At 45.3% G+C, this 14,711-nt stretch overlaps 1 protein-coding gene across 1 annotated transcript in view; it reads right to left on the bottom strand.

Annotated features, from left to right (window-relative positions):
- The window catches only part of HIP1 (huntingtin interacting protein 1), a 174,755-nt gene that overhangs the window by 43,287 nt on the left and 116,757 nt on the right, over positions 1-14,711 (bottom strand). Inside the window, exons 12-14 of the mRNA XM_069761248.1 lie at positions 13,579-13,676; positions 9,644-9,716; positions 83-266 (exon numbers count right to left, since the gene is read on the bottom strand). Of these exons, the coding sequence (XP_069617349.1) occupies positions 83-266; positions 9,644-9,716; positions 13,579-13,676 (355 nt within the window). The remainder of the gene's footprint in view (positions 1-82; positions 267-9,643; positions 9,717-13,578; positions 13,677-14,711) is intronic.

Genomic DNA, 14,711 nt, shown 5'->3' with positions numbered 1-14,711 from the left:
AAAGATCATTGAAGAGTATTTTCGATCAATTAAATTACAAAACTTCCCAAGAGGATAAATGATCTAAACATTAGCTGCTTACTTTCTATTTCAGTCAGGCTCTTCTGGGCTTTCTCAGTGTCCTCTCTCTTCCTATTTAACTCCTCCAACTCTGTGCGTAGGAACTCATTTTCATCCACTGCCTGCTCCCTCAGATGTTTCTGCTCTGCTAAATCGGCCTCAAGTTCTTGGATTCGACCCCTCAGATTGCTAACCAACCGATGACTCTGCAATGGAAAAATGTGATGATCATCGTACTAAAAATTATATTCTGTGAAAACTAATATTATTCTACATTGTATAACACTTATCAGGTGACCACAGAGCAGGGCCGGCGTCAGCACCCGGCGTACCCGGGCAAATGCCTGGGCCCTGGCGAGACAGGGGGGCCCATTCAGGGCCGGCGTTAGGGGAAGGCAGTTGCCTAGGGCCCCCACTCCCCCAGGGGCCCTCAGCTAGCGGCACATCACGCAGCTGCTATGGGGCCTCTGTGAGGCAGGGGGGTCCGCCTGCCACCAGCGCCAACTCCTCCGCCGCTGCATTGAACTATACCGGCGTCTGCCGGTAAAGTTCAAAGCAAATGAAGGAGGAGAGAGCGTCACCTGACGCTCCCTCTCCTATCATTCCCCACTCTGCCTCTGACACTGCCGCTGCGGGTGCGCGATGACGTCATTGTGCACTCGCTGTGTGTCAGGCAGTGCAGCGGCAGCCGCTGAGACCGGAGCAGTGAGCAGCGCAGGCACGTTGAGAGGTGAGGAGCGTTTTTTTTTTTTTGTAACTATAAGGCTATGTGCACACGTTCAGGATTTCTTGCAGAAATTTCCTGTGCAAAACCGCACATTTTCTGCAAGAAATACGCATGCTTTTTTACCGCGTTTTTGGTGCATTTTTTTGCAAATTTTTCCAGAGGTTCCTAATGCAATAATATAGTGGGAAATCCTCAAAAAATCCGCAAAATTAATGAACATGCTGCGTTTTTTACTGCGATGCGTTTTTTTCACGGAAAAAAACACATCATGTGCACAAAAATTGCGGAATGCATTCTAAATGATGAGATGCATAATGTATGGTTTTTTTTTCGTTTTTATAGCGTTTTTATAGCGAAAAAATTGGAAAAAACGCAAAAATCTGCAACGTGTGCACACAGCCTAACAGTGAGTACTGGACTATGGGGCCATTCTTGGGGGTAGGGGGGCTGTGCTGTATACTACAAGTCTCTGCTATATACTACATGGTTGTGTTATGTACTACGTGGGCTGTGCTATATACTATATGGGCTGTTATATGCTGCGTGGGCAGTGCTATATATTACATGGCTGTTCTATATACTACGTAGGCCGTGTTATATACTATGTGTCTGTGCTATATACTATATGGGCTGTTATATGCTACGTGGGCTGTGCTATATACTACATGGCTGTTCTATATACTAAGTGGGCCGTGTCATATACTACGTGGGCTGTTATATGCTACGTGGGCTGTGCTATATACTACATGGCTGTTCTATATACTACGTGGGCAGTTTTATGTACTACGTAGGATGTTATATGCTACGTGGGCTGTTCTATATACTACATGGCTGTTCTATAAACTACGTGGGCCGTGTTATATACTACGTGGGCTGTTATATGCTACGTGGGCTGTGCTATATACTACATGGCTGTTCTATATACTGCATGGGCCGTGTTATATACTACGTGGGCTGTGTTATATAATATGTGGCTGTGCTATATACTATATGGGCTGTTATATGCTACGTGGGCTGTAATATATACTACGTGGCTGTGTTATATGCGATCATGAATCGTGGTATGTGTTAAAGGGGGGGCTCACTGAGACTCTTTCGCCCGAGGCCCTCAAAAACCTGGAGCCGGCCCTGCCACAGAGTATGGGCGAGTGCAGTGTGAGGCCTGACATAGACAGCTCCCAATAACTCAGCTTTAATGACTCTTCTGAATATGACAAAAAGTTGTGGCCACCAATAAATATGAAGCACACCTTGTAAAATATCTCCTCCAATAAAGCCCCCGATTCATTAGGACCGCCGTTGTTTGCTCAGTCTGTACGAGGGGGAGTGCTAGATTCAGAGGCGCCTGATTCATTGGAAGGTGCCCACCTCTCATTGACTCAGGCATGTCTGATAATTGGCATGTGTCTCCGAGAGCCTCACTCCACTCAAGAGCTGGAGTAAGACTTCTGGCGTAAGGCACGACGCAGCTCCTCATGAATTTGATGAGTGTGAATTGTCACACCCAGCAACGCCACCGCCCTGACCAAGCTACTCCCAGTTTGGAGAACATGGCGAACACCTGTGTGTAATGTCAAAAATGACAACATTTCAGCGTTGCACATAATTTTTGAGCCTTTTCAAAGCATTTTAAGCCATAATTCTAACATCGCCGCTTTGATGAATCAAGGCCAGAGTGTTTATTAAAACCATTTGGATGCATATAGACCCCGATTCACAATTGTTTATGCTGGATGTGTTGAGGGGGCTGCTGGGGTCTGATTCATTAAGAGGCGCATGTGCCAAAAACACTGATGAATCAGGGCCATAAAGTCATGTTTGATGTACAAAAGCACACGGCACAAAAATAAACAAATAAAAACAGGAAAAAAAAAAGAATGCAAAATTAAAACAATGCCAGAACAGGTTTAACAGCACCTGCTATTAAGACTCAAGCTAAATAAAAAAAATAGACTAGTTTATGATTAATTACCAATTATGACTAATTAAGAAATAAGTAGTGGTGAGGTGTTTTTATTATACTTTTCCTCTGATTATTGCACTCCTGGTTTTGGCTTACAAATACTGAGGTAAAATACTGACCTAATACTAAACGTGTGAACATATTATTATTATTATTATTATTACTCCATTTACTCTATAGCACTTTACATGTGAGGAGGGGATTTTAGTGCATATCTATGCCTGCTTATACTGTAAGAGGTACAGATTTATTTCTGACTTTAGGACAGTCTAAAAAGGAAGCTAATTGTTAAAATGGTGTACGAATTCTAATACATTTGCACAATTTACTCTACTTTTACTTTAACCCCTTTACCCCCAAGGGTGGTTTGCACGTTAATGACCAGGCCAATTTTTACAATTCTGACCACTGTCCCTTTATGAGGTTATAACTCCGAAACGCTTCAACGGATCCTGGTGATTCTGACATTGTTTTCTCGTGACATATTGTACTTCATGATAGTGGTAAAATTTCTTTGATAGTACCTGCGTTTATTTGTGAAAAAAACGGAAATTTGGCGAAAATTTTGAAAATTTCGCAATTTTCAAACTTTGAATTTTTATGCAATTAAATCACAGAGATATGTCACACAAAATACTTAATAAGTAACATTTCCCACATGTCTCCTTTACATCAGCATAATTTTGGAACCAATTTTTTTTTTTGTTAGGGAGTTATAAGGGTTAAAAGTTGACCAGCAATTTCTCATTTTTACAACACCATTTTTTTTTAGGGACCACGTCTCATTTGAAGTCATTTTGAGGGGTCTATATGATAGAAAATGCCCAAGTGTGACACCATTCTAAAAACTGCACCCCTCAAGGTGCTCAAAACCACATTCAAGAAGTTTATTAACCCTTCAGGTGTTTAATAGGAATTTTTGGAATGTTTAAATAAAAATGAACATTTAACTTTTTTACACAAAAAATTTACTTCAGCTCCAATTTGTTTTATTTTACCAAGGGTAACAGGAGAAATTGGACCCAAAAAGTTGTTGTCCAATTTGTCCTGAGTACGCTGATACCCCATATGTGGCAGTAAACCACTGTTTGGGCGCATGGGAGAGCTCGGAAGGGAAGGAGCGCTATTTGACTTTTCAATGCAAACTTGACAGGAATTGAGATGGGACGCCATGTTGCGTTTGGAGAGCCACTGATGTGCCTAAACATTGAAACCCCCCACAAGTGACACCATTTTGGAAAGTAGACCCCCTAAGGAACTTATCTGGATGTGTGGTGAGCACTTTGACCCACCAAGTGCTTCACAGAAGTTTATAATGCAGAACCGTAAAAATAAAAAATCATATTTTTTCACAAAAATTATATTTTTGCCCCCAATTTTTTATTTTTCCAAGGGTAAGAGAAGAAATTGGACCTCAAAAGTTGTTGTCCAATTTGTCCTGAGTACGCTGATACCCCATATGTGGCAGTAAACCACTGTTTGGGCGCATGGGAGAGCTCGGAAGGGAAGGAGCGCAGTTTGACTTTTCAATGCAAAATTGACAGAAATTGAGATGGGACGCCATGTTGCGTTTGGAGAGCCACTGATGTGCCTAAACATTGAAACCCCCCACAAGTGACACCATTTTGGAAAGTAGACCCCCTAAGGAACTTATCTAGAGGTGTGGTGAGCACTTTGACCCACCAAGTGCTTCACAGAAGTTTATAATGCAGAACCGTAAAAATAAAAAATCATATTTTTTCACAAAAATTATATTTTTGCCCCCAATTTTTTATTTTTCCAAGGGTAAGAGAAGAAATTGGACCTCAAAAGTTGTTGTCCAATTTGTCCCGAGTACGCTGATACCCCATATGTGGCAGTAAACCACTGTTTGGGCGCATGGGAGAGCTCGGAAGGGAAGGAGCGCCGTTTGACTTTTCAATGCAAAATTGACAGGAATTGAGATGGGACGCCATGTTGCGTTTGGAGAGCCACTGATGTGCCTAAACATTGAAACCCCCCACAAGTGACACCATTTTGGAAAGTAGACCCCCTAAGGAACTTATCTAGAGGTGTGGTGAGCACTTTGACCCACCAAGTGCTTCACAGAAGTTTATAATGCAGAACCGTAAAAATAAAAAATCATATTTTTTCACAAAAATTATATTTTTGCCCCCAATTTTTTATTTTTCCAAGGGTAAGAGAAGAAATTGGACCTCAAAAGTTGTTGTCCAATTTGTCCCGAGTACGCTGATACCCCATATGTGGCAGTAAACCACTGTTTGGGCGCATGGGAGAGCTCGGAAGGGAAGGAGCGCCGTTTGACTTTTCAATGCAAAATTGACAGGAATTGAGATGGGACGCCATGTTGCGTTTGGAGAGCCACTGATGTGCCTAAACATTGAAACCCCCCACAAGTGACACCATTTTGGAAAGTAGACCCCCTAAGGAACTTATCTGGATGTGTGGTGAGCACTTTGACCCACCAAGGGCTTCACAGAAGTTTATAATGCAGAGCCATAAAAATAAAACAAAATTTTTTTCCCACAAAAATTATTTTTTAGCCCCCAGTTTTGTATTTTCCCTAGGGTAAGAGGAGAAATTGGACCACAAAAGTTGTTGTCCAATTTGTCCTGAGTACGCTGATACCCCATATGTGGGGGGGAACCACCGTTTGGGCGCATGGGAGGGTTCGGAAGGGAAGGAGCGCCATTTGGAATGCAGACTTAGATGGAATGGTCTGCAGGCGTCACATTGCGTTTGCAGAGCCCCTAATGTACCTAAACAGTAGAAACCCCCCACAAGTGACACCATTTTGGAAAGTAGACCCCCTAAGGAACTCATCTTGATGTGTTGTGAGAGCTTTGAACCCCCAAGTATTTCACTACAGTTTATAACGCAGAGCCATGCAAATAAAAAATATTTTTTTTTCCACAAAAATTATATTTTAGCCCCCAGTTTTGTATTTTTCCAAGGTTAGCAGGAGAAATTGGACCCTAAATGTTGTTGTCCAATTTGTCCTGAGTACGCTGATACCCGATATGTGGGGGGGAACCACCGTTTGGGCGCATGGGAGGGCTCGGAAGGGAAGGAGCATCATTTGGAATGCAGACTTAGATGGATTGGTCTGCAGGCGTCACATTGCGTTTGCAGAGCCCCTAATGTACCTAAACAGTAGAAACCCCCCACAAGTGACCCCATATTGGAAACTAGACCCCTCAATGAACTTATCTAGATGTGTTGTGAGAACTTTGAACCCCCAAGTGTTTCACTACAGTTTATAACGCAGAGCCGTGAAAATAAAAAATCTTTTTGTTTTCCCACAAAAATTATTTTTTAGCCCCCAGTTTTGTATTTTCCCAAGGGTAACAGGAGAAATTGGTCCACAAAAGTTGTTGTCCAATTTGTCCTGAGTACGCTGATACCCGATATGTGGGGGGGAACCACCGTTTGGGCGCATGGGAGGGCTCGGAAGGGAAGGAGCATCATTTGGAATGCAGACTTAGATGGATTGGTCTGCAGGCGTCACATTGCGTTTGCAGAGCCCCTAATGTACCTAAACAGTAGAAACCCCCCACAAGTGACCCCATATTGGAAACTAGACCCCTCAATGAACTTATCTAGATGTGTTGTGAGAACTTTGAACCCCCAAGTGTTTCACTACAGTTTATAACGCAGAGCCGTGAAAATAAAAAATCTTTTTGTTTTCCCACAAAAATTATTTTTTAGCCCCCAGTTTTGTATTTTCCCAAGGGTAACAGGAGAAATTGGTCCACAAAAGTTGTTGTCCAATTTGTCCTGAGTACGCTGATACCCCATATGTTGGGGTAAACCCCTGTTTGGGCACACAGGAGAGCTCGGAAGGGAAGGAGCACTGTTTTACTTTTTCAACGCAGAATTGGCTGGAATTGAGATCGGACGCCATGTCGTGTTTGGAGAGCCCCTGATGTGCCGAAACAGTGGAAACCCCCCAATTATAACTGAAACCCTAATCTAAACACACCCCTAACCCTAATTCCAACGGTAACCCTAACCACACCTCTAACCCTGACACACCCCTAACCCTAATCCCAACCCTATTCCCAACTGTAAATGTAATCTAAACCCTAACCCTAACTTTAGCCCCAACCCTAACTGTAGCCCCAACCCTAACCCTAACCCTAATCCTAGCCCTAACCCTAGCCCTAACCCTAACCCTAGCCCTAACCCTAGCCCTAACCCTAGCCCTAACCCTAGCCCTAACCCTAGCCCTAGCCCTAACCCTAGCCCTAACCCTAGCCCTAACCCTAGCCCTAACCCTAGCCCTAACCCTAACCCTAGCCCTAACCCTAGCCCTAACCCTAGCCCTAACCCTAGCCCTAACCCTAGCCCTAACCCTAGCCCTAATGGGAAAATGGAAATAAATACATTTTTTTTTATTTTTCCCTAACTAAGGGGGTGATGAAGGGGGGTTTGATTTACTTTTATAGCGAGTTTTTTAGCGGATTTTTATGATTGGCAGCCGTCACACACTGAAAGACCCTTTTTATTGCAAAAAATATTTTTTGCAATACCACATTTTGAGAGCTATAATTTTTCCATATTTTGGTCCACAGAGTCATGTGAGGTCTTGTTTTTTGCGGGACGAGTTGACGTTTTTATTGAAAACATTTTTGGGCACGTGACATTTTTTTATCGCTTTTTATTCCGATTTTTGTGAGGAAGAATGACCAAAAGCCAGCTATTCATGAATTTCTATTGGGGGAGGCGTTTATACCGTTCCGCGTTTGGTAAAATTGATAAATCAGTTTTATTCTTCGGGTCAGTACGATTACAGCGATACCTCATTTATATCATTTTTTTATGGTTTGGTGCTTTTATACGATAAAAACTATTTTACAGAAAAAATAATTATTTTTGCATCGCTTTATTCTCAGGACTATAACTTTTTTATTTTTTTGCTGATGATGCTGTATGGCGGCTCTTTTTTTGCGGGACAATATGACGCTTTCAGCGGTACCATGGTTATTTATATCTGTCCTTTTGATCGCGTGTTATTCCACTTTTTGTTCGGCGGTATGATAATAAAGCGTTGTTTTTTGCCTCGTTTTTTTTTTTTTTTTCTTACGGTGTTTACTGAAGGGGTTAACTAGTGGGCCAGTTTTATAGGTCGGGCCGTTACGGACGCGGCGATACTAAATATGTGTACTTTTATTGGTTTTTTTTTTTTATTTAGATGAAGAAATGTATTTATGGGAATAATATTTTTTTTTTTTTTTCATTATTTTGGAATATTTTTTTTTATTTTTTTTACACATTTGGAAATTTTTTTTTTTACTTTTTTACTTTGTCCCAGGGGGGGACATCACAGATCAGTGATCTGACAGTTTGCACAGCACTCTGTCAGATCACTGATCTGATAGGAGTGCAGGCTGCTTCACAGTGCCTGCTCTGAGCAGGCTCTGTGAAGCCACCTCCCTCCCTGCAGGACCCGGATCCGCGGCCATCTTGGATCCGGGGCTCGAGCAGGGAGGGAGGTGAGGAGACCCTCGCAGCAACGCGATCACATCGCGTTGCTGCGGGGGGCTCAGGGAAGCCCGCAGGGAGCCCCCTCCCTGCGCGGTGCTTCCCTGTACCGCCGGCACATCGCGATCATCTTTGATCGCGGTGTGCCAGGGGTTAATGTGCCGGGGGCGGTCCGTGACCGCTCCTGGCACATAGTGCCGGATGTCAGCTGCGATAAGCAGCTGACACCCGGCCGCGATCGGCCGCGCTCCCCCCGTGAGCGCGGCCGATCGGCTATGACGTACTATCCCGTCCAGGGTCAGATAAGCCCAGGGCACCTCGACGGGATAGTACGTCTAAGGTCACAGAGGGGTTAATCTTCACAAAAGTCCCAATTCATCATTGCTGTTTCTCCAGTATTCTGGAGTAATTTGTTCTTTATTACTCGTTCCTCCCCCCGAAAATCACAGACATATGAACATCCCCATAGACTAATACAGGTACATGTTCTATCCCTGAAAAACACGATAGAATTTGTACCTGAAGGACATGATGTCTGAATGAGGCCTTAACCTGCTGTTCTGTTCGGTCTGGGGAGACCTATTTTGAACTTTGGTATTTTTTGGGGTGTTCAAGATGCGGTTCTGAAACTTGTGGTTGATTGACTTAAATGAGGATGGGTCGGTCGGCCACGGGTTTCAGAGCCGCATCTTGAATATTTTAAAGAATATTGAAGTTCAAAGTCGGTCATTTTTGACCAACAGAACAGCAGGGTTAAAGGGAACCTGTCACCTGAATTTGGCGGGACCGGTTTTCGGTCATATGGGCGGGATGGAGTTTTCAGGTGCTTGATTCACCCTTTCCTTACCCACTGGCTGCATGCTGGCCGCAATATTGGATTGAAGTTCATTCTATGTCCTCCGTAGTACATGCCTGCGCAAGGCAAGATTGGCAAGCGGGTTAGGAAAGGGTGAATAAAATACCCGAAAACTCCGCCCATATGACCGATAACCGGTCCCGCCAAATTCAGGTGACAGGTTCCCTTTAAACAGAATTGGTCGATGTGCCCCAAAGTTAATTTGTTTGGCTAAGTGTTTCCAGTGAGGCCGTTATGCCCAGTTAATTAGAATAATTAGATAATGTGCTAAACGCCTGTAGGATGTATAACATATGTTCTTCAATGACTTGTGTAATACTAGATGCAGACGACACAGGAACTAGAGCAGCACTTATTCACAGTGCGGAGGGCATTGTCATCATTTTGTCATGTCGAGTTCTCCATTCGGGCAGAAGACGCCGTGCAGCAGATGTCCGCACTTCTTCTAGGAGATACCGCTGTACGCCAACTGCTAATGTGGCATCAAAGTGTGCACTCAAGAAAGAGATTGCTCCTAGTTTAACACTTGCTTTTCTACCCAGGGAAGTCTTACCTCTGCTTTGAAGTTTCCGAAATCATCCCTTAGAATGGCAATTTCTTTATACAGCTGTTCTATGAGCCGATCTCTGAGTAATGAAGGAAATAATGAAGATCTTATACAAATCACAGCAAGCAATAGAAAGTATGGAGAAAAAATGAAGAGTGTTCACTTTAGTTGTATCACAGTTATATCGTAGGGATAGTACTGCGCTACTAATTAACTATCCTTACAGAAGGTAATGGGATACAATTACAAAATAACCAATACTCGTGTGTAACTCTGGTGCTAATTTCCCGTGGTCCCTACTAGATATTTTCTTGTCCTGCTGCAATGGTCACTTATATGATCCTGCCTGTGAAGACAATCATCGGCCTCAGTAGCCCTGTGTCGTACATGAAATATATGGCGCAGCAAAGTAAACTGGTTGGAACCGTTGGATAGGTAGCGCCAGTAGGGAGGAGGATTGTACGGGGGAGCCATGCCCCACAGAAACTGTGACAGGGCTGGATAAAACCGCAAGATACCTTTGAAAATCAGTCCTGGATGTAGTATTTTGCTTTTATGCATTTGAATGAAGAATTATTACTGAAGGAATGAAGATAAATGTCGCCATTGACAAAGCCCATATCCACTAACACTACTATATGGTCCTCCGGCTTATTTGTCTGTCAGCCGAGATCTAAACAGAGAGAAAAATTCAGCAGTCGGCAATGGAGCTTCTTGTCCATGTGACTCATGGGAGTGAGGAAGATGAGAACATGGAGAAAGGGCTAAAAAGGGGGTCTGGCTGTGTGAGGGGAGAAACTTGCAAAATGTAGTTTACTGGGGGTACATGCAAGTGAGGAAGATGAGTACATGGAGAAAGGGCTCAAGAGGGAGTCCTGCTATGTGGCAGAGTCATGGTCTCTGCCTTGTGAGGGGGCATCTCGCTCTCTCCTGTGTGAGGGGTCAGGGGCCATCTTGTTCTCTTCTGTGTGAGGGGGCATCTCGCTCTTATGTGTGAAGGGGCATCTCGCTCTGCTGTGTGAGGGGGCATCTCGCTCTCCTGTGTGTGGGGTCAGGGGTCATCTCGCTCTGCTGTGTGAGGGGGCATCTCGCTCTCCTGTGTGTGGGGTCAGGGGTCATCTCGCTCTCCTGTGTGAGGGGGCATCTCGCTCTCCTGTGTGAGGGGGCATCTCGCTCTCCTGTGTGAGGGGGCATCTCGCTCTGCTGTGTGAGGGGGCATCTCGCTCTCCTGTGTGAGGGGGCATCTCGCTCTGCTGTGTGAGGGGGCATCTCGCTCTGCTGTGTGAGGGGGCATCTCACTCTCCTGTGTGAGGGGGCATCTCACTCTCCTGTGTGAGGGGGCATCTCGCTCTGCTGTGTGAAGGGGCATCTCGCTCTCCTGTGTGAGGGGGCATCTCGCTCTGCTGTGTGAGGGGGCATCTCGCTCTGCTGTGTGAAGGGGCATCTCGCTCCCCTGTGTCAGGGGTCATCTCACTCTGCTGTGTGAGGGGGCATTTCGCTCCCCTGTGTGAAGGGGCATCTCGCTCCCCTGTGTGAAGGGGCATCTCGCTCCCCTGTGTCAGGGGTCATCTCACTCTGCTGTGTGAGGGGGCATTTCGCTCCCCTGTGTGAAGGGGCATCTCGCTCCCCTGTGTGAGGGGTCAGGGGTCATCTCGCTCTGCTGTGTGAGGGGGCATCTCGCTCTCCTGTGTGAAGGGGCATCTCGCTCCCCTGTGTGAGGTGTCAGGGGTCATCTCGCTCTGCTGTGTGAAGGGGCATCTCGCTCCCCTGTGTCAGGGGTCATCTCACTCTGCTGTGTGAGGGGGCATCTCGCTCTGCTGTGTGAGGGGGCATTTCGCTCCCCTGTGTGAAGGGGCATCTCGCTCCCCTGTGTCAGGGGTCATCTCACTCTGCTGTGTGAGGGGGCATCTCGCTCTGCTGTGTGAGGGGGCATCTCGCTCTGCTGTGTGAGGGGGCATCTCGCTCCCCTGTGTCAGGGGTCATCTCACTCTGCTGTGTGAGGGGGCATCTCGCTCTGCTGTGTGAGGGGGCATTTCGCTCCCCTGTGTGAAGGGGCATCTCGCTCCCCTGTGTGAGGGGTCAGGGGTCATCTCGCTCTGCTGTGTGAGGGGGCATCTCGCTCTCCTGTGTGAGGGGGCATCTTGCTCTGCTGTGTGAAGGGGCATCTCGCTCCCCTGTGTGAGGGGGCATCTCGCTCTCTCCTGTGTGAGGGGTCAGGGGCCATCTTGTTCTCTTCTGTGTGAGGGGGCATCTCGCTCCCCTGTGTGAGGGGGCATCTCGCTCTGCTGTGTGAGGGGGCATCTCGCTCTGCTGTGTGAGGGGGCATCTCGCTCTCCTGTGTGTGGGGTCAGGGGGCATCTCGCACTGCTGTGTGAGGGGGCATCTCGCTCTGCTGTGTGAAGGGGCATCTCGCTCTCCTGTGTGAAGGGGCATCTCGCTCTGCTGTGTGAGGGGGCATCTCGCTCTGCTGTGTGAGGGGGCATCTCACTCTCCTGTGTGAGGGGGCATCTCGCTCTGCTGTGTGAGGGGGCATCTCACTCTCCTGTGCGTGGGGTCAGGGGTCATCTCGCTCTGCTGTGTGAGGGGGCATCTCACTCTCCTGTGTGAGGGGGCATCTCACTCTCCTGTGTGTGGGGTCAGGGGTCATCTCGCTCTCCTGTGTGAGGGGGCATCTCACTCTCCTGTGTGAGGGGGCATCTCGCTCTGCTGTGTGAGGGGGCATCTCACTCTCCTGTGTGAGGGGGCATCTCGCTCTGCTGTGTGAGGGGGCATCTCACTCTCCTGTGTGAGGGGGCATCTTGCTCCCCTGTGTGAAGGGGCATCTCACTCCCCTGTGTGAAGGGGCATCTCGCTCTGCTGTGTGAAGGGGCATCTCACTCCCCTGTGTGAAGGGGCATCTCGCTCTGCTGTGTGAAGGGGCATCTTTGCTCTCCCCTGTGTAAGGGGGCATCTCACTATCTCATCTTTGAGGGGGAAACTCCTGTTTGATGAGGCATCTCACTCTCTCCTGTGTGAGGGGAGAATATTGATGTTTGCAGTTTGAGGGGGCATCTTGCACTCTCCTGTGTGAGGGGTTATCTTTTTGATCTAGGAGGACACCTTGCTATAACTAATAGAATGTGAGATAATATGACAGGGAAAACTGTTTACTGTGATTAATCTAAAGTTAGCAATTGTGGCCCTGCAGCCTCTTATGGCTCACTCACGACTTTTAAAGCTTGCTCAGTCATGGCTTAATTTTTTAAAATTTATTTGCTTCTAAGTCCTGCTCTATAATGGTTCCAATTATAAAGAATAATAAAAAGTATAATAAAAAATGTAAGATATAAAGCTACCACAAAGTGGATACATCCCCAGGTTTCACAAAACAATCTGCATGCATTATTAAACAGTTCTCTTAGACCTGTCAGTAAAGCTGGACGGACTCATTTTAATATTTGAGAAGCCAACGTTTGAAAAAAGATTATACAGCCATTCTGCCATAGATTTTTTAAGTAAATGCCGCAGACTCATCAAGTCTTAGACACCAATTTATTCATGTGTTAAGATTACATTGAGCAAAGCGAGAACCCATAGCAGATATTTGAGGTTCTAAGGTTTATAGACCACGGATTTCATCAGAATTTCAAATCGTAATGAATGTTTATGACTTCACTTTTGGCTTCCAAATAAACAGATTTATATTGTATATCCTGTCCTCCTCTGTAAAAGTCATATATCCCAGTCTCAATGTTCAGGATAGTGTCTTACAATTTCACTCCAAAACTAAACATGTTATAATTCCCTCCGTCCATTTCTTTGACAAGTCTTCATTTGGGTAAAATTTTATTTCTTCAAAACTCTGAATATGTAAAATCCCTGTTTGCATTTTCTAGTATGTATCCCTGTCTACATGTTATTTTCAAGCGCTGAATCCCTCATGTCCTGATATCAGTTCTTACTTGTCATCCCTGGTCATTCCATTCTGGCTACTGAAATTGAACGGGTCATTGCTGAAGGAGCTGCCGAATATGTCATCAAACTTATTTTCAGGTATACTCTAAAATACAAACAACATGCATGATGAGCCAGAGCACAGATACTATACAAAACAAAGTGTAAAAGTGTATTTGGATTTCAGCAAATAAAGGTTATTTTTTTGTACATCCATAATTCCAAAAAAGTTGGGATGCTGTGTAAATTGTAAGGAAAACAAGAATGCAATGATTGGAAATCTCAGATAGGCTGGTTTCACATTTGCGCTTTTTGCCGCTGCGTTTTAGCGCAAAAAAAGCATGCTTTTTTTTTCTATACTTAACATTAAAAACGCATGCGTTTTGCCGCGTTTTGCCGACGCATGCGTCGTTTGCTTGCGTTTTGTTGCGGAAATGCAACCTGTAGTAATTTCTAGCGGCGTTTTTTTGCGGCAAAAAAAACGTATTGCTGTCTATGTAAACGCATGCGTTTTTAAGCACATGCGTTTGCATGCGTTTTTAAACGCATGCGTTTCAATAGATAAACACAAGAATACACACTGATAAGCCACCCCCCAACCCTAACCCTAACCCTAGGGATCCTAACCCTAACCCTAGGGATCCTAACTCTAACCCTAAGGGTTAGGATCCTAACCCTAAGGGTTAGGGTTCCTAGGGTTAGGGTTAGGATCCCTAGGGTTAGGATCCCTAGGGTTAGGGTTCCTAGGGTTAGGATCCCTAGGGTTAGGGTTAGGATCCCTAGGGTTACTAGGGACCCTAACCCTAACCCTAGGGATCCTAACCCTAACCCTAGGGATCCTAACCCTAACCCTAGCTATTTCTGTTTATAGTGGGTTATCTAGTTGATTTTGATGATTGGCAGCTGTCACACACTTCTCATCATGCGTTTCAAAAACGCAAACGCAGGAAAAAACGCATGTAAACGCGTCAAAACGCCGCTTTTTTTTTACTACATGCAAGAAATCATGCGTCTAAAAAACGCAGCGTTTGCACGCGTTTACATGCGTTTTTTGCACCACATGCGTTTGCGTTAAAAACGCTGCATTTTTTAACGCAAATGTGAAACTAGCCATAGCCATATTTTATTCACAACAAAATAT

Source organism: Ranitomeya imitator, chromosome 3 (genome assembly GCF_032444005.1).
Source record: "Ranitomeya imitator isolate aRanImi1 chromosome 3, aRanImi1.pri, whole genome shotgun sequence".
NCBI classification, from domain to species: Eukaryota; Metazoa; Chordata; class Amphibia; order Anura; family Dendrobatidae; genus Ranitomeya; species Ranitomeya imitator.
This window is presented reverse-complemented; position numbering and strand designations above follow the sequence as displayed.